This window comes from Lactuca sativa, chromosome 5 (assembly GCF_002870075.4).
Source record: "Lactuca sativa cultivar Salinas chromosome 5, Lsat_Salinas_v11, whole genome shotgun sequence".
NCBI classification, from domain to species: domain Eukaryota; kingdom Viridiplantae; phylum Streptophyta; class Magnoliopsida; order Asterales; family Asteraceae; genus Lactuca; species Lactuca sativa.
The window spans coordinates 197,266,646-197,290,554 of record NC_056627.2 but is presented as its reverse complement, the minus strand read 5'-3'; the positions used below and the strand labels follow the sequence as shown (position 1 = coordinate 197,290,554).

The window sequence follows — 23,909 nt, the reverse complement described above, 5'->3', positions numbered from 1 at the left end:
CACCGGTGAAGATCTACCTTAAACTCAGTCTTAGATATCTAAATATATTGAAGATCAATTCATTTTGAAGTACAAAACCAAGATAAAAATAAGAAGTTTGCACTCAATATAATAACTAAAGTATTATGTTTGCATCGAGTATTTCAAATCTATTCTAGATTAGTATTTATGTAGTACTCATTCCAGGCTTTCATATACTTTTGTGCATGAGTGTTGTGAGATCAAAAAGTTTTAGCTTTCATAGAGAAATCAGAGAATGTGCTAATTAATTGTGATTTTTTTATAATTTATTCTCTTTGTTCAGAAATCGTAATTAAGAAATATTTTATTTTCACCTATATTCAGTTATTAGTGTTTTAATCTTGATATGGACTAACAACAAGCATGTTGGTTCGGACATAAGCATAAAACGATAGAAGATTGAATGGACTAATTTTCGATCTCTAAAATATGCAAAAGATATAAATAACATCACCCTAATAATCGAATTTAGTCATAAAACACTTATCCAATATAGAACCATCCCATTTTACCCATGAAACAACCTTAAGGGCCAATCCTCTCGGTGTTACTAATCAATCAACACTTATCATGATCACAGTTTACATAAAACTAAATTCATCAAACAACAACCTCACGATCCAATTCACAATTTTAACTTTGTATTAAAAACTTACTACAAAATCTTCACAACACTTTATTTATTTGTAAATGGAGTTTTCTCTATCATCTCCATCTCTCTTTGTTTTACATTATTATGTTTTACTGGGTCGACTGCTTTTATACAAGACACTTGCCAAACCAAGCCACAAGATCCTCATGCGCCTCTTTTGCACACTTCACCGCGATTTCATCATCATCATTCCATCGGACAGTCCAACCGTGCGATACACCATTATATATTTTCACAAAATGATCAATCTGCAGACCAACATAAATTTATATATCCTTCCCTGCATGTTCATATGTTGGATCCATGTTCTAACAGGTTGTACTGCGATTGACATACATTGTACTAGGAGTAGCAGTTTATGACACAACTCAACAAAAATACATTACACGAAACAAAATTGGGACTAAACTAAAATTTTTAATTCGTGTTCGTGTCAAGTGTAAAAAAAACACTATGTCGTGTCATGTCGTGTTTAAAATTCGACACGAATTGACACGATTTAACATTTATTTGTCGTAATTTTCGCGTGTTATATATGAATAATAATTAAATTAATTAATCGGTATTTTATGTTATCGTTGTCGTGTCGTGTTTGTCATTTTTTAATTTGTTCGCTTTCGTGTTAGTTAAAAAACCCACGACATCGTGTAGTGTTCGTGTTATAAAACATTGTCATGTCGTGTCGTGTCAGACAAAAACACAACAAGATGACCCGATTTGCCACCCCTACGTTGGACTGCGTTTGACATGCATTGAACTGAAATAGTTTGTTGTTAATGGGAAAAAATCAAAAAACAAAAATGCCGCACACAAAAAAGTGGGATACGGGCTCACATTCTACTTATATTTTTTCTATTACATTCTACATTCAATTTTTTGCTTATTCTCACATTATATTTTGTAAAAATATACCCAATTATAACATTGCACTTTCTATATTTCTTCTTATTAGGACATTAATTTTGAATATTCTACTTAATTACCATTGTATTTTCAACTGTTTTCTTATTAGGACATTATATTTTGAAATATCTACCCAATTATTACAGTGAAAGAGAAAATTGATTTGTATTTACTATTTAGACGACCTTGCTAAAACTGATTAAATTTTCAAAGTACAGTGTCGTCACTAGAAAATTAAAGTAGGATATAATTAAAATTAACGTAGGATATAATTATAATTATAAACAAATCAATGGAAGTAGTTTGCTCTTTAACTATAATTACTTAAAGGTGAAAGAAAAGTTGTACAATTTACAATAGCTAGAAGAAGTTACCTCCGGTTTTGCTTCTAAAGCAAGCTCAAATTCTTTGACAAGTTCTGGTGGAGACATTCTGTCAATCTCAGCACCCAGTATTGCAATAGGAACCTTAACCCCTAAAAACCATCATATCAATAAGACAAAATTTTCAAAAAAACTCAGAAATTACAGAAAATCAACCTTTTGATTTAGGTTCGAAGAATTTAAACATGTACACGTTTCTAGAAATGAGGGATAATGATAAATGTTGTTGAATGAAACATACCCTTGATATCATCTAAAGTGACAAATGAAGGATGCAAGAGAGCGGAAACTTGTATTTCAGCCTCTTTTGCTAGCTCAACAACCACCTTGGCTATAAAAAAATTATTTAAAAAAAAAACAATTGAGTCAACCAAAGCCCGATTTGTTACAAACGACAAGACAGAACATGACAGATCAGGACAGTCGTGTGATGTGTGCTTAGTACTGTGTTTGTGTTTGGCATGTATTAATAAAGTTGATGTGAAGCTAATCTTACCACCCCAACAGAATCCTGCAGCCCCAATTTTAGAGATACCCTTCTCTTTCAGAGCCTGAATAACCGCTTTGGCAAATGCTACTGCTTCCACCTACCAAAAAAAAAAAAAAAAAACTATTCATGGTGTTCTTTTTTTTTTTTAAGTTAGAAGTAGATATCAGTTCTTACAGAACTTGCTAATTTATGTAGTTTGAAGTTTAAAACATTTAGAAATGGAAAACAGTAAAATTTTAACTCATAACGAGGTGTGTGTTAAAGAAAAAACCAACGGGTGCATGATTCTTTAACCAATCTTTAAGCGGAGAATCAGGATTCGATGGGTCTCCATTGAAGGGGTCTCCATGGAAGAAGTCAGGGACAACTACATAATATCCAGCGGAGGCAACTTTGTCTGCAAGCTTCCTGTAAAATTAAAGTTAAACACCGTAATCTTATTTTCCAGAAGGAACTAATGGCCAAATCAATAAATTAAACCATAAAAACAAGAAATTTAATATAAGGAGTTGTTCTTCAGATAAGGCATACCTCAATTTTGGAGCTCCATAACCTGCACAAAAGATATCAGAGAGAAACAAATTAGAGCAATCAGATGATCATACAAACTATGATATAAATCTTATGATTGATTACAGCAGTTAGAGTTGGTGAATAAGAATACTAAGAGTGGAGTGAAGTTGAGTACCAAATATATCGGAAATTAGAACAACGGCGATCTTTGAATCAGTGTTCCCTGAAACATAAGAATTAAGAGAGGCGATCTGCACGTCACCGGATTCACCGCCGGAGGAGAGTGTAGGTGGGTTCTCGCAGCATTCTGGGCCAGACATTGTGGAGTGTGGGCAATGGAGTAGGTTGTGGAATGCGTGCTCTTGTAACTCAACAGGTGTTGTTGCCTTGTTGGCAAATGGATAGGGTTGGTTAATTGCAGTTTGTAGGAAAAGTATTAAGAAAAAAAATAATAATAAAATGGACTCCTCGTATCGTACTGTCGAACTAAAAAAAAAAGATAAAATTCAAAAAAGTTTATGGGCGTGTTTGACAAAAGTAGCTGTTAGCTGGAAGTGGGTAGCGGGTAGCTAGTAGCTGGTAGCGGGAAGCTGTAGCTTTTACTTGTTATATGAATGTTTGGCAAAAGTAGCTGGAAGCTTTTGAAATATATAAAATTACATAAAAGGACAATTGATTAAAAATAAAAATATATATATATATATATATATATATATATATATATATATATATATATATATATATATATATATATATATATATATAAATATATTTTTAAGGGTAATTATGGAAATTGATTTCAAAAGCTCCGGAGCGTTTTATTAAAAGCTACATGAAGTAGCTTTTAGAATCAGAGCGTTTTGTTAAAACTAAAAGTTAAACGCTCGTACTGCCAAACGAAGCTTTTTGTTTAAACTAGAGCGTTTTGTCAAAAGCTAAAAGCTAGAAGCTCTCAAACGCTTCCAAAAGCTCCGTGCCAAACACGCCCTATATGGCATGTATTTTTTTGGGGTTTTAGTTTAAACCACAACTTTTTTGGATCTGTGGTCCTTTTGAGGTAGTTTCGTTGTGTTTTTGGTCCCTCGGTAAACTGAAATGACTGTAATGCCCTTGGGGTATTTATATTTTATGTTTTTTTCTATTTAATTTAAATGAAAAAGAAATTAAATAATTAAATTGGACCCATCTCTCTCTCTCTCTCTCTCTCTCTCTCTCTCTCTCTCTCTCTCTCTCTCTCTCTCTCTCTCTCTCTCTCTCTCTCTCTCTCCTGTGCAAACCCACCAGCGATCTAAACATCATTCATAATCCATTTCAACATCAGATTCCAACAACTTGGATTAACCCACAAAAAACCTTAAAGTTCTTCACCCACTTTCACTAGGAACACACTTACACACACTAGATCGAGGAGAAGAAGACCCATTTCAGTGACTATCAAGAAGTCCCTCTCGCTTCCCTCTAGTGACCCTCCTCCTTCTCCAAAATCAATTCCAGCACCTTAACAGATTATCGTCTGTTGCTACTATTCCCGGTTAGATTACCGTCTCCAAAATCAATTTCTCCCTTCTCTCTCTCTCTCTCTCTCTCTCTCTCTCTCTCTCTCTCTCTCTCTCCTAACCCATTACCGTTTTAATAGATTTTGAGGAAACAATATCCCAATCAACACAAACCTCGATTCCCAAATCAACCCACTTCCAATCCCTTTTTAATTAGATTAATAGATCCAAACCCAATTTGATTCTAACAAATGCCAGTGAGCATTACCTGTTGAGAGAACAAAAGAGAACGTGAGAAATATGAAAATTAAACCAGAAATAGATGAAGATGAAAATTAAACTAGAAGTATATACATTTATCTGTATGTATATACGTTGAGAAATAGGTAAAAAGCAGTAAGATTGGATCAATCGCGGAAGGATAGAGATGAAGCATGAGGTCGCCGGAGCCACAACACACCCTAACTCCGATTAAGGTTTCGACGTCGTTGCTATGAAGATCATATTAGGGTTACCGCTGAATCAGAGTGAATGGAGATGACGGGTCTTGTAGCTATCTCTGACTTCCGATGTTCCCATGTAGTCATTATCACACCTCCTTCCATATCTGTGACCATCTTCATATAAAAATATAGAAGTGTGTTTGTATGAGAAATAGAATCTGAAAACTCTACGTGTTCATATAATTTAGAAGTGTGTATCTGTGTTCATCAGATATGATATGAATTGGAGAAGATGAAGAAGTGAGTTAGGGGTGAATTTCTTTTTCACGAGAGAGAGAGACAGAGAGAGAGAGATAGAGAGAGGTGGCCCCACTTTTTTTAATTATTAAAATAAATAAAAAACAATTAGATTTTAAAATAATGAAAGAAAAATGAAAAATAAATACCCCAAGGGCATTACAGTCATTTAAGTTTACCGAGGGACCAAAAACGCAACGAAACTACCTCAAAAGGACCACTAATCCAAAAAAGTCGTACTTTTGCCGCTTTAACGCTCCAGCGTACCGACAACAACAGAGCATGCCTAATCATAAATGCTTATATAGCAGAGAGGTATAATTTATATGATTATGCATGTTTATACGTATATGTCTAATCATAAATGATTATACATATATGTCATTCAGTGCCAGAAGAGGTGGTGGTGACAAAGGTAGCGGTGGTATAAGTGACGGAGGTGAGTGGTAGGGTTAGCTGGTGTTAGAGGTGGTGGTAGTGGTGGTGTCGTTGGCGGTTGTGGTGGTGGGGATAGTGGTGGAGAAAAAAGGAACGAGTGATGCTATATAATCATTTATAATTATAACAGGCATTTCGTGTCGGTATGACGGAGGTTACAGCGACAAATGTGAAATATATGGTTGAGATTGAATCTCAAGATCTTTATTTTATTTTTAATCTCAATGGAACCTACCTCTTTGTGTGTGTGTGTGTGTGTATATATATATATATATATATATATATATATATATATATATATATATATATATATATATATATTAATTTTATGTAACATCCCGAAATATCAAGAGTAGAGTTGAAGGGCTAAAAGAGTAAATTGGGCAAGAGCGACTCGGCGAGTCCATGAGTGGACTCGGCGAGTAGAGCAGCGACTTGGTCGCGTGTTAAGTAGCCGACTCGGCGAGTAGGCGCTGAGTGGAGAAAACCCTAATTCTCGGGGTTGAGCCCTATATAAAGAACATAACATCCATTCCCCCAGCCTCCTTACTCATCCTCAAGTCCAGAAACCCTAACCTTCGTGTGTGAGTGGATCAAGTGCATTTGGAAGCTTGGAGAAGCAATTGTTGAGGAAATCTTGAAGGGTAACAGGCTTGGAGCAAGGGGCTTTGCTTGGATTCGAGTTTCATTGTAGTTGGGGCGTTCTTTTGAGGTAATATCTCGTTTTTTAGCTGCTATTTCTTAGATGCATCATTTTGGGGGTGTTAGAGATCATATCTTTGGATGTATTGGAGTTTAGAGGTTAGATCTGAGGTTGCTACCTCAGATCTGGAATGGAGAAGGGTTGGAATGCATGAAAGTCCCTATGTTGAGTGTTGGGTGAAGCTATCATGTCCCAAACCTTAGCCCTAATGTGTAAAATGCATAGATCTCTTTGGATTCACGTAAAGTTTGCCACTTTACATGATGGATGAGTTGTAAGAGGCTAGATCTATGTTTTGGATCAATTGCATGTCCTGGAATGCTTCTATATGGATTCAGACCGGTGGTACTCGGCGAGTCACATTGGTAGACTCGACGAGTTGCTTGAAGATAAGCTGGAACTCGACAAGTTGGAAGAACAACTCGGCGAGTTGGATGAAGATGGTCTGGAACTTGGCGAGTTGTATGAACAACTCGGCGAGTAGGTTGAAGATAGCCTTAGACTCGGCGAGTCTGTTCTTGGACTCGGCGAGTCTTGTCGAAGAATCCCAATATTTTCTGGTTGAGTCGAGAATCGGTGAGTCAAGGGATGACTCGGTGAGTTGTGTGCGAGTGGACTCAGAGTTGTGGGACTCGGCGAGTCTCGGGGTGACTCGGCGAGTTGAGTCGCGGATTGGGGAAATTCTAAGCATGGGGACTCGACGAGTCGACGGGTTGACTCGGCAAGCAGGGTTAACCAGGAGGGTTGACTTTGACTTTGACCAAGAGTTGACCAGTTGACTTCCAGGAGTAATTTGGTTGTTATTGGTAATTAGTGGTTTCGGTGATTCAGTGGTGGAATTCATGATGATGGTCGGAGCAACGTGGATTGTTCTTCAGTCGGCAGTAGCAGGTGAGTCTTCTCATTATACGTTACCTTGAGTGGTAGTTATGTGTGACCAGAGGGTCTTATGTGCTCACATTGAGTATTATGTTATATGTGAAATGCTATGCATTATGTCTTTGTGATTTATGCTATGCGAAGTTTATAGACCGGACCGGAGGGTCCAACGATATAGACCGGACCGGAGGGTCCAACGATACAGACCGGACCGTAGGGTCCAACGATACGGAACTGGAGGGTTCCGCTGAGACACACCGACCGGAGGGTCGTATTGTAGCCTTGATTGGCGTATGTGTTGTATGTGGTATTTTGGGGAACTCACTAAGCTTCGTGCTTACAGTGTTTTGTGTTATGTGTTTCAGGTTTCTCAGGTTCACGGGACGGCACCGGCTCAATTGTACACACCAGAGGAAGCGCTTGTTTGAGGATTTTGTTTTATCAATTGATTAAACAAAAGAGTCATGTATTGTAATTTAAATAAAATGGGATTTCTATGAAAAGTATTAAAGAGATAAGTAATTTTAAATGAAAATTTTGTTTTGAAAATTTCGGTGTTACATTTTAACTTCAAACTAAGTGGATCTTCAATGGTTAATTTTTTCTTTTTCATGGTTTTCTTTTTATTTTTGTAAATTTAACTAATTTATCATTATTTTTTAAAACGGCTAATTAGTGGTTATAAATTAAATTCACCAAGTCAACTCTTAAATTTTATAAAACTAAGATCAGGTGAAGACTCAAAATTTGGTGAGGACTATAAGGACAAATTCGAACCATTAATCTCAAAAAATGTGGCTGTTATAAATTTAGATTTTAGTTTTTTTTTTTTAATTAAATGCACGGTGGCATTTTCGCAATTAGTTTGAACTTTTTATGCTTTTCTTCCCTAGGGCAAAGTATTTGAGGGTACTATGGTCAAATTTCATATCTAAACACCTGACCTCATCTCGATCGAGATTCTTCCATGTTCATCTTATTGGATTAGCTGTCTAAGCTCATAACTATAATTGGTATGTAGTTGAATTGATAGTAGCAATGTCCTTTTGGGTTGCCATCAAATCTAACAATTGAATAGAATAAATATTAGAGAAAAAAGAATAATTTATTAATTTATTACTTGGTTAATAAATTAATTAGAAATCAAAATAAATGATTTATTAATGTATTATGGAAATAATATATTAATTAGAAATCATAATGTTTAATTAATATTTAATTAGAAATTAATTTGGAATTAATTTTGGGATTAAAAGAATTAATTGAAACTGCAGGGACTAAACGTTACAATGTTCAATAGTTGAGTATTGGGCAATTTTAAAACCTCCCTATGGTAAGGGAAACGAAATTTAGATGCTCCTAGGGTTTCCTTGGGCTCTAAGGGTGCCTTGGATGCCTTAAGGAGGAAGTGAAGGGATTAGGTTTATCTTGGATATACCTGACTAATCCAATACCTTCCTAACACCTATATAAACCCTACCAAATAAGGAATTTTGGCTATACACTCTTAGAAAAGGCTTAGAGCCGAAATTCTTCTTCCCTTCTCTCTCTCTCTCTATAGTAATCCTTGGTTGCTTGAGTTTGATTGTGAGCCATTAGGGGTGCGACACTTGTGCGCGGTTGCTACCAAAGGTCTTTCAAGAAAGGATTCAAGATTGTTTACAATAAAAATCTTAAAGATATGTATTATAACCCTTTATTATGTGAATTTTGATTATAATACATAGAACCTAAGGTTTCTTCTTTGTTGTTCAAGTTTACATGTTTAATAAGAGTAAACCTATATCCAAAACAATTAGGGTTGCATGCACACATAGGATTATATGTTTTGCTCAAAACTCATCAGTAATATTAGAGACTAGGATTAGTTTTCTATTGAATATGATGCAATTGTGAATTCCTCAAAGGAGAAGGGAACATAATCGACATTCTGTTCATTGAACTCGAGTTGCTCTTAGAACTTGTCGAGTTTGGTCCTCCAACTCGTTGACTTGGTGCGTCAGATATGTTTTCGGATTTTCTTTTCTAACTTGATTTACTAGGTTTATATTTGGTAATTGTCTTTGGTTTGTTCTACCATAATCTGTTTTTGGTAATATAAGATAATTCAATAAAAACCCTAAATGTTAGGAGATAACTATGAATTAGATAATGATGATTTATTTGACTATAATTATCCTTATGGATATTGGTTGTTAGATAATTATTAATTGGATTAAATAATATTTTTGGGTTGTTTAAAATTTAAAATTAAACGGTTTAATTTTGGAATTTAAAATGAGAAACCCTAAAATATATCCTTATTGATTTTATAAATCCATATATGGTTTAAATTTAATTAAATTAAAAGTTTAATTTATTATAAGATTAAACCCTTAGTATTTTAAAATGTTTAGAATACACCATATACTATATGTAAGATTAAGAGTTTAATTTATATATATGTGTATAAGAAAAGTCACTCTTACCGTTAGTAGGTCTCATTCACGAAGCTAGTCGATAAGAGGAGTTTAAGGAAGTGACCTATAAAATGAACGTCATTGGGTATCTACTCTTACCCACCGGTCTCTTGACTAGTGAGGGGTCGTTAGCTGAACAGGTTTGATAGAACTATAAACTCTCATTAAAAGTATAATGAATTATAAAGTAACTAAATGATTTTCTAAAATCCCATTCTTAGTTACTTTAGGAAAAATGTGAATTTGATGTTAACCCATGAAATTGCACATTGCATCTTATTTGTCATTAGTGGAGCGTATGTGGTTAACCGACACACTAATATGAACTAATATTGTTGGCAATGGGTGTCTCGTAAATTATTATTGATTAATGGAGTGTGTGTGGTTAAACGGCACATTAATTAGATGATAAATGACATCGAGAGTACCAAACTAAGTTGCATGGTTATTCAAATCTCGTTTGTGATCCTCGGCATCCCAGTCACAAAAGTGAGAGCATAATCGAGATTAAACATGCCATTGAATGGTTCAATGAATCTCAAAGATCTAGGAGTTTCATAAGGTTGAAATTGGTAAATACTTTACCTACCTAAAATAGATTTGAATTTGATTACGAAATCCCTCTTCAGAATTCGAATCGAAAATATGGATCCTAGCCTTAATTTAAATTTTGTGTTAATAATGAAGGATTAAATAAATCAACTAACTCGAATCCTTTTCTCCCTTTATAAATGTCGATTTCAGACAACAATGGTCTTTCTCGTCCTTCTGGAAATGGTTTTCCTTCTGAAGATGATCTTCCACAAGTTGATCAAGGTGAAAGGATGTTCCCTTTTTCAAATGGTAGAACTGGAAATCATGTTTCTCCAACTCTTCCTTCACCCCCTCCAGTGATCCTCCCCAACCCACGTTTTCTTCAACTTGAAAAGTTCAAGGTTATTCAAGCCCTGTTGACATCCAAACACCTAGATGGAAATTCTATGTGATGTCACACATTAACAGATTGGGAATGTTGGGTGTCGTTTTCCCAAGGGAGCTAGCCATTGATTTGGTTCTTCACTTGCTTCCTGAGTCATATAGTCATTTCATTAAGAACTCTATATGACTAACAACGACGTGACCCTAATTAATCTAACATATATGTTGATTTGTGCTGAAGTAGATATGCTTAAGAGCACAAGTCAAACAAACATGGTTTAGAGATTTGTATCCCCAATTTCCATGGATAATGGCAACATTGGTAGTCCATAAAAGGTTTCTCTTCCCAAAGGAAAGGGATCAGTCAAGGTCAAACTATTTGACTATATGGTAAAGTGAAAGGCTAATTTTGAGATAGTCCCATGTGCTATTCCTGAAGAGTCCATATGTTTCTATTGACAATTAAAGGGACATTGGATGTGAAGCTACCCAAACTACCTGAAAGATCTTGGAGATAGTAAAGTCAAGATGTGTGACTCTACCAAGCTTCGTGCTTACAGTTTTTAGTTTTGGTTTCAGGTATTTTCGGTAGCAAGGGAAAGAGCTCGGGATGATTGCAGTGCACACACCATTTGGTTAGCTTGGGATGTTTATACTCTGATATATTTTGACAGATGTTATGATAATTTGAGATACACGATTTATGGTTTTTTTATATGATGTTTGGATTACTATGGTTTTATTAATGATTTAAAAATAAAAAATTTACACTGTATTTTTGGGATGTTACAAAATGTTCATGTTACCACCACACCATCTTCTGCTTTGGATCCTTATGTTTTTTAGGAATTCAAACAGTCCCTTGCTTTGAATATTGATTACATGTAAGCATTTATGTCTCATTTACGTTTGTATCCGTTTACTACTTCAAGCATGATGGATCTTGGATTTCGGTGCATCTCATCATATGTCACCTTCTTTCTCATATTTTTCTTCTTTTTCTCCTAGTCGACCCATTTCTATTATGTTTGTGTATGATAGATCTATGCATGTATAGAATATTAACATCCTCAAAAGTTTAGCTAAATATAACATGTGTATTTTGTTATGATTGTAGAAGAAAACAAGTGAATTCGTGGTTTATGTAATGCTAAGTCGAGGAAAAATGGAAATGTGTTAGTCAAGAATACATATAATAGACCGAGATCGCAAAGGCTATCAAATGCTAATCTTTCTAGATTGGTGAAAAAGGAGCGAAAATTGAAACATCCAAAATTATCAAGAAGGAAATTTTGGACGAAGTTGAATAGTTTCAAGATTATTCAAAGGTTGGTTGAAACGGGTGCATTTTTTATTTCTATCACTGATTTATTTAGGAAAAATGAAAAATATAGAAAAATCTTGGATTTTGTAAGAGACATGTATAGAGTAGTTTTTATTTGTAATTTCTATAGTTGGTTTTGACATCATTAAATTTGTGAAGATTGTTATGATGGGACCCTTTAATTTAATGATTTTAAGACTATTAATTACATACGCGGAGTTCTTATCAACCTTGAACTCAGTCTTAGTTATCCGAATATATTAGTCTTAGTTATCAGAATATATTGAAGATCAAGTCATTTGGAAGTACAAAGCGAAGATAAAGATAAGACATTTGCACTCAATATAAGAATTGAAGTACTATGTTTGCACCGAGTATTTCAAATCTATTCTAGATTACTATTTATATAATACTCATTCTAGGTTTTCATATACTTTTATGCATGAGTTTTGTGAGATCAATAAGTTTTAGCTATCATAGAGAAATTAGAGAATGTGCTAATAAATTGTGATTTTTTACAATTTATTCTCTTTGTTTAGAAATCGTAATTAATAAATACTAGTTGTGAGACTCATGTATTATATAGGTTAATTAAAAAAAAAAACAAAAAGTTAAATATAAAGGTCAAAATATTTAAGAACTTTTAATTTATAAGAGAATAAGAAAAATAATAAATTATTATAATGAAAATGTTTTTTATCTTTTAAATTTTAAAAAAAAATTAAATAAATAAACAAAAGAAATTAATAAGCCTTAATTTTTAGAATTTTGAAATTAAAAGGTAAGTTGATTAATGAAATTTATATTCATTTATTATCATATTTATTGCAATTAGTACATTAAAATATTATATAGAATTTAATAAATTAGAAAAACTTATAAAATAACATGTGGAAAAAATTAATTTAAAATAACCACAAAATGACATTTCGCAAATTGAATGAATGACAAGTGGCAAAAAAACTTTCATTTATTATAATAGATTTTAACCAATATTCAGTTTTTAGTGTTTTATTCTTGATCTGGGACTAACATCGAGCATTTTGGTTCAGACCGGTCCACATAAGCATAAAAAGACTGAAGACTGGATGTACTTGTTTTCAATCTCTCAAATGTGCAAAAAACATAAATAACCTCACCCTAATAATCGAATTTAGTCATAAAAAACTTATCCATTATAGAACCATCCCATCTTACCCATGAACAACCTTACGGACCAATCCTCTCTCAATCAACACTTATTCAACAACCTTACGATTAACATAAAACTAAATTCATCAAAGAACAACATCACGATCCAAATCACAATTTTAACTTTGTATTAAAAACTTACTACAAAGTCTTCACAACACTTTATTTATTTGTAAATGGAGTGTTCTCTATCATCTCCATCTCTCTTTGTTTTACATTATTATGTTTTACAGGGTTAACTGGTTTTATACAAGACACTTGCCAAACCAAGCCACAAGATCCTCATGCGCCTCTTTTGCACACTTCACCGCGATTTCATCATCATCTTTCCATCGGACAGTCCAACCGTGCGAAACCCCATTATATATCTTCACAAAATGATCAATCTGCAGACCAACATAAATTTATATATCCTTCCTTGCCTGTTGTTCATATGTTGGATCCATGACAGAACATAACTGTGTTTGACATGCATTGGACTGAAACAGTCTGATGGTAATGGAAAAAAATCGAAATTTTTCGTCCCACACAAAAAAGTGGGATACAGACTCGCATCCTACTTATATTTCTTTCTATTAGAACATTGTACATTCAATTTTGTTGCTTATTATGACATTATACTTTTTAAAAATCTACACAATTATGACATTGTACTTTCTCTATTTTTTTTTTTTCTTATAAGGACATTAATTTGGAATATTCTACCCAATTACACCATTGATTTGTATTTAGACGACCTTTACTAAAATTGGTTAAATTTTAGAGTGCATACCTATTTTCTTTTACATTATTAAAGGTGTAAGAAAAGTTGTAGACTTTACAAAGTAAAGTTAAAGGTGGAAAAAAAAATGTACACTTTACAAAAGCTCGAAGAAGTTACCTCTGGTTTTGCTTCTAAAGCAAGCTCAAATTCTTTGACAAGTTCTGGTGGAGACATTCTGTCAATCTCAGCACCCAGTATTGCAATAGGAACCTTAACCCCTAAAAACCATCATATCATCAAGAAAAAAATTCAAAAAAGCTCAGAAATTACAGAAAATTAACCTTTTGATTTAGGTTTGAAGTATTTAAACATGTACAGGTTTCTAGAAATGAGGGAAAATGATAAATGTTGTTGAATGAAACATACCCTTGATATCATCTAAAGTGAGAAATGAAGGATGCAAGAGAGCAGCAACTTGTATTTCAGCCTCTTTTGCTAACTCAACAACCACCTTGGCTAAAAAAAAAACAATTGAGTCAACTGAGTCAACCAAGCCCGATTTGTTACACAGGACAAGACAGAACATGACAGTCTTGTACTGTGTTTGGCATGTATTAACAAAGTTGATGTGAAGCTAATCTTACCACCCCAACAGAATCCTGCAGCCCCAATTTTAGAGATACCCTTCTCTTTCAGAGCCTGAATAACCGATTTTGCAAATGCTACTGCTTCCACCTACAAAAAGAAAAGACGAAAAAAGGTATAAATAAGGAATGTTATTTGACATTGGAAATCTAGAATTGAAACTATACCATTAATTTATTCATGGTGTTTTCTTTTAAGTGCGAGGTAGATATCACTTCTTACAGAACTTGCTAATTTATATAATTTGAAGTTTGAAACATTTGGAAATGGAAAACAATAAAATTTAACTGATAATGAGGTGTGTGTTAGACAGAAAACCAACCGGTCCATGATTCTTTAGCCAATCTTGAATCGGCGAATCAGGAATCAAGGGGTCTCCATGGAAGAAGTCAGGGACAACTACATAATACCCAGAAGAGGCAATTTTGTCTGCAAGTTTCCTGTAAAATTAAAATTAAACATCGTAATCTTATTTTCCAGAAGGAACTAATGATCAAATCAATAAATTAATCCATAGAAAAGAAAAATTTTAATATAAGGGGATGTTCTTGCGACAAGCCATACCTCAATTTTGGAGCTCCATAACCTGCACAAAAGATACCAGACGCAAACAAATTAGAGCAATAAGATGATCATACAAACTATGGTTGACTTGCAAACCAAAAAAGGGTTAGTGATTTTAAAAGATAGGCTTCAAAGTTATAAAATACAGGTGTTTTAATGAATTAGCTTCTTGAAAGGTAAATTATTTATGGATTAAAACATAATTTTTGCAAGAGTGACTAGTGAACATCCAGATATAAATCTTATCATTGATTACAGTAGTTAGAGTTGGTAAATAAGAACACTAAAGAGTGGAGTGATGTTGCGTACCATAAACATCGGAAATCAGAACAACGGCGATCTTCGAATCAGTGTTCCCGGTAACGTAAGAATTGAGAGAGGCGATCTGCAGGACATCGCCGGATTCACCGCCGGAGGAAAGTGTAGGTGGGTTCTCGCAGCATTCAGGGCCAGACATTGTGGACAATGGAGCAGCTTGTTGAATGCGTGCTCTGGTCAACTCAACAGGTGTTTTTGGCGAGGGGAGGGTTGGTAATTTAGTGCACTCTGGTACCCTCGGGTTTCTAATGTACTTCAGGTCATACACATAAGTTTTGAGACCTTGCACATTGATACCCATAGTTTGTAGTTTTAGGGTTTCTGAAACCGGTTGGCTATCTTCTATGTCGAAATCACTCCGGTGGAGCTGATTTGGTGTTGTGGTGAATCTTTTCTAGTTTAGGGATCAAATATATATAGAGTAGAAGTGGTCCTACTTTTCGTTTAATGACAATAAGTAACCGATGAAGAATGTGATATAAGATTTGTTGGACGGTTACAGTTGAGATTGATGATATATATGTTTTTGAAAGAACGACACGTGTAGTCAATGAGTCAAACACACCCACATGAAGTATATGAGCATGTATGATGCAATCATTATATATTGCAACGCAAAAGAACATGTAATGAAGAGTTCCCGGGTTCAAGTCCTGGCAACGGAATTCATTTTGCTCTTTTAAAAAAAACATGTAATGAAGAGTTTACTTATAAACTAGGTGGGTCCTATAAATTATCTTATTTTTTAAATCTTATAATAAATTATATAGGAATAATATTAAGAAGAAATTTAGAACCTACCTTATAGTGTCAAACTAAAATTGATGATCAAATTTTTAGGATCATTGCTTAAACCATCCATAATAAACATTTCCTAGTTAATTGATTTACAAGTTTGTCTATATCTATCTCACATTGGAAACGGAGTAAAAGATATATAGTTTTTGTTAATAATATAAATGAAGGTGATGGAAATGTTTATTAAGGATGGTTTAAGCAATGTTTATTAAGAATCGAGTAAAAATCATTTGAGTGTTTTAGTGTGTTTACAATTTCAAACACTAGTAACTAAATCTTTATGAATATAAGACACTTTTTAATCATTGATCTTGAACATACAAAAATGTTTTTATCATAGACTTGGTTGATTCACAACTCTTTATTTTCCGCATTACTTGCCACTTGACGATTCTGAAACTCTGTTTCAGTCTTTTCAACACTTAGACTCTTCAAGTCTAAGGTTTACTGATTTTCACATTTTTTTGGTTAGTATCAGAGCTCGTGTGATCGAATTTGAGAATTAGAAAAATTTTCACAAAAATATTTTTTTTCAAGTTTTAAACTAGTATCACTTGTTCTCAATGGCAAGTGTGAATCAAAACCAAAATGTTCTCTATTCAGTTTCAGTTGCACACAGTCATGGCACAAGAAATCATGCACCTATCCTTATACCAAGTGAATACTCTTCATGGGCAGATCGTATCAAGTACAACTTGGGAGATCATGATGGTGATATATGGACTTATATTTTCTACTGGGTAGTGTACTGTAGAATTTATGAGGGATATATACCAAGCCGATGTTTCCTGTAACACTTAAATATTGGAATGTTCATTATTGCCCTTGCTATTATAAAAGTTTCACTTTTGGTCCTTGGGCAGTACGTGGAGCGTACCACATGCTACTCTTGGCGTACAAGTTGTGAAGCGAGTACGCAGGGCATACCACATGGTAAGTTTAGCGTACTGATGTGAGGTGGGAACGGGACGCAGATACGTGTGCTGGGCATACAATTATGTACGCAGGACGTACATGAGACATATTGAAACCCTAATTTAGGGTGATTGCACCCTATATAAACACCTAAAAACCTTAGGGCTGGCCTCTTTACCAGCCCCTAAGCCTCTTAAAACCATAAAGCGCCCCCTAAGCTTCTTGGTGGTGGTCTTGAGCCCCTAAGAGGATTTTATTGGTTGTTTTACTCTTTGTGAAGGAAGCTTTGAAGATTGAAGGTGCTTTGCTTGCAAGGAAGGTCATAGATCCAGAATCATCATATTTGTTGCAATCTCTTTGAGGTATCTAATTCATACCTTGATTTATGAATACTTAGATTTCTTTATGGTTTGATTTTTCACACTTTTGCTCCCTTTTGAGTTGATTGATGGTTTTGGACGTTTAAATGGATTATTCCTCTAGATTTAAGCTTATTAGGGCTTTCTAAGCATAAAGGTGCCAACTTTATGGGGTATTAGGTCTCATGCATGCATTAAGTCATATATTAAGTTTCTTATTAGCTTAAGAGCTTCATTTAGTCATGCATGAACGTAAAGTTAGTAACTCTACGTGTTAATCCAACTCAAGGAAGTCAGATCTAGGTTTTGGAGCTATGTATTGAAATCAAGTTTTGGTTGAATGGGTGAGTATGCTAGGCGTACAAGCATGTATGCTTATCGTACAAGCCTTCAAACGAGTACGTTGCACGTACATGCTAAGTAGACCCCGCATACTCAGTCTGATGGACTTCACATGTTTAGGCTTCGGGTTGGGTTATCCTTTGGGCTTAGTCGCTTGGGGCCATGTTGGGCCATCTGAATGCAAGAGTTTGGACTCGGAAAAATTAGTGGGCCTTAAGGTTAATCCTATGTAAGGATTTGGGCGCAATTTAGAAAATTGGGCCATATGTGGGCCTTGGATGGTTATTTGGTTTTTGGGCCGGTTAGATTGAAAATTTGGGTCTTCGTCTTGGACCAAACTAGGTAAAGGTTAAAATGGTCTCTTTATCCTAATAATGGACTAATAGTTATGGATTAGAATCCAATTATTAGTTGAATGTTATTTGGTATTGATAGTTTGGGGATTTATCGGTTCGCAGCAGCAACAAGTGTAAGATCTTTTGCTTGTCAATTGAGGTGAGTTTCCTCAGTGGGTTTAGTGGGTCTAAGGCACCAATGTCAGCCCTTGTATTTATGTTAGGATGCTAGGAATCTACATGACCCTTACATGTGTTATGTGCTACTATGTATATCGGGCGGGGCCTGATGTCGGGCGAGGCCCGATGACTGTATCCTATGTTATTATATTATGGTATTTGCAAGTGTTAGCATGATTATGTGGCATATTCCTATATGTATGAGGGGTAGGGACCGATGTCAGGCGAGGCCTAAGATTAACATATCTATATACCGAGAGGGCTCGATGTCGGGCAGGGCCTGAGAGTAGGACTCGATATCAAGCACGGGCCCAGTGTGTGGTTTATTATGTATGGTATGGGGTAGTTTGGGGAACTCACTAAGCACGGTTTTCAGTTTATGTTTTAGGTACTTCTGGTTCCAAGGAGAAGAGCTTGGGATGACTACGTTGCACCCACCATGTGTTGCTGCTTTTGTGATATACTCTAATTTGAGATGATGTGGACACACTTATTTTATTTGGAATGTATTGATGATGTTTGTGAATATTGTTTTTATTAAATGAAAAATGAAAATTTTGGGACGTATTTTTGGGATGTTGCAAGTTGGTATCAGAGCCTTAGTTTAAGGGATTCAGACGCACTCTCGGGTGTGTCTGAACTCAAGCTGAGGGTTTGGTAGATTTTTCAAAAAGAAAAAGTTTTATAAAAGGGTTTCTAATAAAAGAAAAAGGGTATAGTGCATGCAACCGACCAAGCTCAAGTAAGTTTTCCCAAATTACCCATACATGCAACCTGATATGGTTTGATCTGTGAATCTGTAAATCACATGCTAGTTAAGGCTAAGGATCTGCTAAGTTTTTGCATGATAGAATTCTAGGAGAGATGCCTTTGTATGCCTCTTGTGTGAGCTTGTAGACTTGCATGCTAGTACTGATTAGTCAGTCATAGGGTGGCGTTATTAAGTGATGCTTGGTTCTGGTTACTTGATGATCGAATGCTGCTTGCTTTTTAATTTTAGGAGTTCTTACTAACTTCAGCTAACTAGTAGACGAATATACTAAAATTACATGCTATGGGAACTAAATAATTTTAGAAGGTTATGTTCTAACTCTATTGTGTAACTCTTGTTTAAGTCTAATCGTTGTAATGTGAGACCTCTCATTTAAAGAATCGTATGGTTTCAGTGGTATGTAATTATATGCATGTACTAGTTAGAGGGAGTTAATGGGAATTCCTTCTGCAGCTGATGGCAGAGAGTGGTATGGATTTTATCCTAGAAAAACCTAGGATAAGATCTAGTGTTGGGAGCCTTATATGTGAGGGGAAGTTTTATGGATTTAAAGTGAATGGGTTGAGTCAAGGCAATTCTTGAGGAAAGTACGGATCGATGTGGAAGGTAGTATGGGCCCGTACTACTAGAAGTAGAGGATCCTTACTCGATTCAAGGACATATGCAATGAAATCAGGAAGCTTGTGGAGTTTATGATCCCTCGATATATTTTTGGATGTGTATTCTGATGCTTTGATGGGTGTATGCTCCTTGTCCATCAATGAGTTCCGGTCATGTGGAGCCCTTGACTATCATTGGGAGAAGGACCCCATAGCAAGTAGGCAGTGGTTAGCAGACGTTGCTAATGCTTTCCGCACCAGTCGTTGCCTCGATGAGGCAAAGATCAGACTAGCTTCCTACCTCTTGAAAGACATGGCAAGAGACCGGTGGGAGGAGGTGGGATGTGCAGTGGGTGATGATGTTGTTGAGGTGATTTCATGGGATGGTTTCTCGACCAGGTTCCGAGCTGAGTTTGAACCGGTGATTGAGTTGCAGCAGTTGGTGCGAGAGTTTCAAGATCTCCATCAGACTACTAATACGGTGGTCGAGATCACCGATAGGTTCAAGGAGATGGCACTTCTGGTTTTGCACTATGTGGCAGATGAGGAGATGAAGAAGGACATAGTGACATTTGGTAGTTCGTGGGCCGATCTAGCTGCAAGATGCCGGAGGACATGATAGCGCAAGCTAGGGAGAGGTAGATTGATTTGGAGATGGAGAAGAAGAGGAAGCCAAATTCTATGCCGAGTGTTGAGGGTTTGGGCAAGAGGCCCAAGGTATCTGAGTCTAGATCGAGAGGCCACCGGGGTCGGAGCCGTTGTGCCAAGTGCAGCAAGACGCATGAGGGACAGTGCAGGGTTGGTGGTTCTGGCTGATTCAAGTGTGGTCGGACGGGTCATTATAGTAGGGATTGTACTGCTACCACCACTCAGGGATCGGATCCAATTTGCTTTCAATGCAATCAGAGGGGCCACAAGAAGGCCCATTGTTCGAGTTTGGCTATATCAGGACTGGTATCAGCACCTGCTCCTGCGACTATGAGGATTACGAATGACCTCTAGGTCCGAGCAGACACGCCTATGGTGAAGAGCAGGGCTTTACAGTTGACGGTCGAGGAGGCGCGTTCAACTCCCGATATGGTGATGGGTGTGTATCTTCTCCTTATCTCTTTATTTATACTGAATTGCATGCTTATGTTTATGTGTTTTATTTTAGGATTGTTCCTTGTGAATGGTATTTCTACACTGGTATTGTTTGATTCGGGGGCTACCCGATCCTTTGTGTCGCTTGCGCTTAGCAAGAGATTTGCTGGAGCTCTAAAGGAGTTGGATTACCCTCTTGATGTTAAGATTGCGGCTGATAGGTGTATTCGGGTTGCAAGGGTTCATCGGGGTTGTACTCTTCAATTATTCTGCGAGTAGTATGCGGTAGATTTGGTTCCCATTCCTTTGTGTGGGAACAAGGTTATTGTAGGTGTGGATTAATTGAGCCCTAATGGGCCAGTGATCGACTGTGTGAAACAATTGATATAGGTTTGGACCCCAAGTGGGGGAAAGATAGTGGTTCATGGGGAGAGATCTCAGCGAGGGCCGATTTTGTGTTCAGCGGCGAGGGCCAGACACTATTTTCAGCGCGGTTGTTCCGATTACGTCACCTATGTTATGGATACCCAAGATAAGGGTAAGGTGATTGTGGATGATGTGTCGATTTTGCAGGTGTCACACCCCGAAACCGATGGCGGAAACGTTCCGGGGCGGAGGACGTCATGTAAGTATCACAACCAATGTACATAGTAAGCATAGTAAACACAAAACATTACATTACATATGATTAATTACATTTGTTTAAAAGTAAAGTAATACATGTTTATCTATACAAAAGTTTGAACAAAAGTAAGACGTGTCTTCTAATACGCTCCATCTTCTCCAAAAGATTGAGGGTACCTATCTAATGTGGACCTGAGAATACAAGCAGTTTGAAAATCAGCATAAAGCTAGTGAGTTCATAAGCTATTTGTTTATGTAAAACGATCATGTTTCCTTTGGTTTTCTGAAAAGTTGATATCCAAGAAAATCTCATATTTTCTTATAAAGACAATTTAGTTAAAGTTCTAAATTTCTGTTCGATACAACAGTAGATAGTTTAATACATAAAACTAAAGATTGAAAGATCCCTGGGAATACCATCCAGGACAACAGTAGGTAGTTTTAATATACAAAACTATAGATTTAAAACCACTGGGAATACCATCAAGTAAAACCATAGATTACGAGAAGACATAGATTCCGTGAATAAACTTATATTTTGATATTAATACTTATTGTGAGTCGGGTAACCATGCTAATATGACCACGAGACCTCCTTAACGTTCTTCAGGCATCGGACGATATCCAGAATTTGTCACCCCAGGCGTGCCCGCCTAACTGTAGCTAGCAGTTTAGGTGTGGGATTGTCAGTCCTGAATAGATCTATTCACAAATTCCACGCTCTCCCTCCAGGAGACTCTGGTTACACTTTCGGGGAGGATTTACTGATAACCCGAAGGGTTTAATGAAGATACATCTCACAAGCTAGTATTAAATTATTCACGGTATACTCAGTGGTTGTCAGACATCATACAGTAAAACAGTTTAATACAATGAAATTATTTGGCATGATATTATAAATTAAATAGAGATAAACTGAATCAGACATAGTTTATCTATTAACTTTGCATGAAATCTGTGTCCATAAAACAAGAACTAAAGATCCCAAATTATTCCCATAATAATTTGATTGGTTTGATTGTTTCCTTTACTGTATTTGAAATCCACGTGACTATATTCGATAAAACATCCCTTATGCTCCGCATAATACATAAGGGGTAAAGATATCTAAAAGTTTGCTAGATATTTATAGAATTTCATCAGTTTTAAGTTTCGAAAACATTTATATTTTGATTGTATTCCCCCCCCCTGAAAACATTGAAAACACGGAAAAAGGCGTAGGGGTATGAACTCACCAGTCGGGAAACGAGTCGGTTTGGATGCTAAGTATCAGTTCGGGGCTTGATAACGCACGAGGTTCCTATGTAATATGAAATGATACATAATTGTATCTAATTATACTTTGAACCACTAATTAGATAGGAGTAAACACTTCTAGACGCGAAAACACTTCAATTCAAGTGTTTGGAGTGACCCGGGTAGCATCCAGGGACGTGTATGGCTTGGATATGGAGTTTACTCTTCAAGAGTAAACTCCTTTAGGAGTTTACGGTCAAAATGGCCAACTCCCCATGAGTTTACGGCTGTAAACTCATGGTGGGGGTGTTCTTGGTTGCTAAATGGCCATATAACACTTGCGGGTTGATGCTAGACTTGGTTTCAAGGCTTTTGAATGAGATTTGAACATCCTAAGGACCATTTGAGGAGTTTACGGCAGTAAACTATGAGTTTACAGCCGTAAACTCTTGTGTGCTATGTTTTAATGTGTTTTGGTGGTCCTAGGTCAATTACAATGCACATGGGAAGGTTCTAGGGTTGATTCCATGGCTTAGGAAGTGATTGGGACTTGAATTGACCTTGGAAAAGGAGTTTACGGTCTATGAAGATGTTCTTGGTGAGTTTACTACCTTAAACACATGAGTTTACGGCAGTAAACTCATTTTCTCCATGATTCCTGTGATTTAGTGGTTGAAAGTTAAGCATGCTAAGTTCTAGACCCATTTCTAAGCCATACAAGGTGTTAAGGGCACTTTAACACCCATTGGAGGAGTTTAAGGTATAGGAAGAGGTGTTTACGGTCCAAGAATGTTCTTGGATCGTAAACTCAAGTTTGTCCCATTTGTGTATGTTTTGGTGCATTTCTTGAAGGATTTTAAGGTTATATGCACTCATGGAAGTTCATGGATGCTTTTGGAGGTGTTTAAGGGCAATTTAACACCTTAAAAAGGTGTTTATGGTACATGAATGAGGGTTTACGGTCCAAGCATGTTCTTGGGCCGTAAAATCATGTCCATACATCAAATGGTATGATTTTGGTGTTCTAAGTCCATTCCTGCAAATCCAAAGGTCTTAACTAAGCACTAGAAGTGATTTGGAGGGGTTTTGGGGCTTCAAAGCCCTCTTTAGAGGAGTTCACGGTTTTGGGAGGATTCCCAAACCATAAACACTTGTTCATGAGTGTTTTGGATGATTCAAACATGAATTTTCATACCAATCAAGTTAGACAACAAGTTAGGATAGATTGCTTACCAAATTGAGGCTTGAAAGGGGGGTTTTGGATCAATCGTGAGTTCTAGAGAGAGAGTAGTGAGAGAAAATGTTTTAAGAGAGAGAAAAAGCTTC

General features: G+C 36.0%; 2 protein-coding genes across 2 annotated transcripts; both read right to left on the bottom strand.

Moving 5' to 3' along the window:
• Positions 1 to 546: 546 nt before the first annotated feature.
• On the bottom strand, positions 547 to 3,382 carry LOC111876574 (endo-1,3;1,4-beta-D-glucanase). The gene is made up of 7 exons (XM_023873127.3): positions 3,138 to 3,382; positions 2,981 to 3,002; positions 2,725 to 2,857; positions 2,456 to 2,546; positions 2,201 to 2,290; positions 1,951 to 2,051; positions 547 to 921 (listed from the first exon to the last, which is right to left on the bottom strand). Exons 1-7 carry the CDS (start codon positions 3,280 to 3,282, stop codon positions 781 to 783), a joined length of 723 nt encoding a protein of 240 aa, XP_023728895.1. The 5' UTR covers positions 3,283 to 3,382; the 3' UTR covers positions 547 to 780.
• A 9,835-nt stretch (positions 3,383 to 13,217) lies between these two features.
• Positions 13,218 to 15,529, bottom strand: LOC111876575 (endo-1,3;1,4-beta-D-glucanase). Its single transcript, XM_023873128.3, has 7 exons — positions 15,332 to 15,529; positions 15,023 to 15,044; positions 14,781 to 14,898; positions 14,458 to 14,548; positions 14,240 to 14,329; positions 13,991 to 14,091; positions 13,218 to 13,496 (listed from the first exon to the last, which is right to left on the bottom strand). The coding sequence occupies exons 1-7, from the start codon at positions 15,477 to 15,479 to the stop codon at positions 13,356 to 13,358; spliced, it is 711 nt and encodes a 236-aa protein (XP_023728896.1). The 5' UTR covers positions 15,480 to 15,529; the 3' UTR covers positions 13,218 to 13,355.
• Between the last annotated feature and the right edge of the window lie 8,380 nt (positions 15,530 to 23,909).

Bases quoted from the DNA above. Each gene is read 5' to 3' on its own strand.
- LOC111876574 (XM_023873127.3), bottom strand. From the start codon at position 3,282: ATGTCTGGCCCAGAATGCTGCGAGAACCCACCTACACTCTCCTCCGGC. The intron at 2,547-2,724 runs GTTGGTTTTTTC...TTTTTTTGGTAG, and splicing joins GGTTAAAGAATCATGCACCC to GTGGAAGCAGTAGCATTTGC. The intron at 2,052-2,200 runs GTATGTTTCATT...GATGGTTTTTAG, and splicing joins CACTTTAGATGATATCAAGG to GGGTTAAGGTTCCTATTGCA.
- LOC111876575 (XM_023873128.3), bottom strand. From the start codon at position 15,479: ATGTCTGGCCCTGAATGCTGCGAGAACCCACCTACACTTTCCTCCGGC. The intron at 14,899-15,022 runs GTATGGCTTGTC...TTAATTTTACAG, and splicing joins TATGGAGCTCCAAAATTGAG to GAAACTTGCAGACAAAATTG. The intron at 14,092-14,239 runs GTATGTTTCATT...GATGGTTTTTAG, and splicing joins CACTTTAGATGATATCAAGG to GGGTTAAGGTTCCTATTGCA.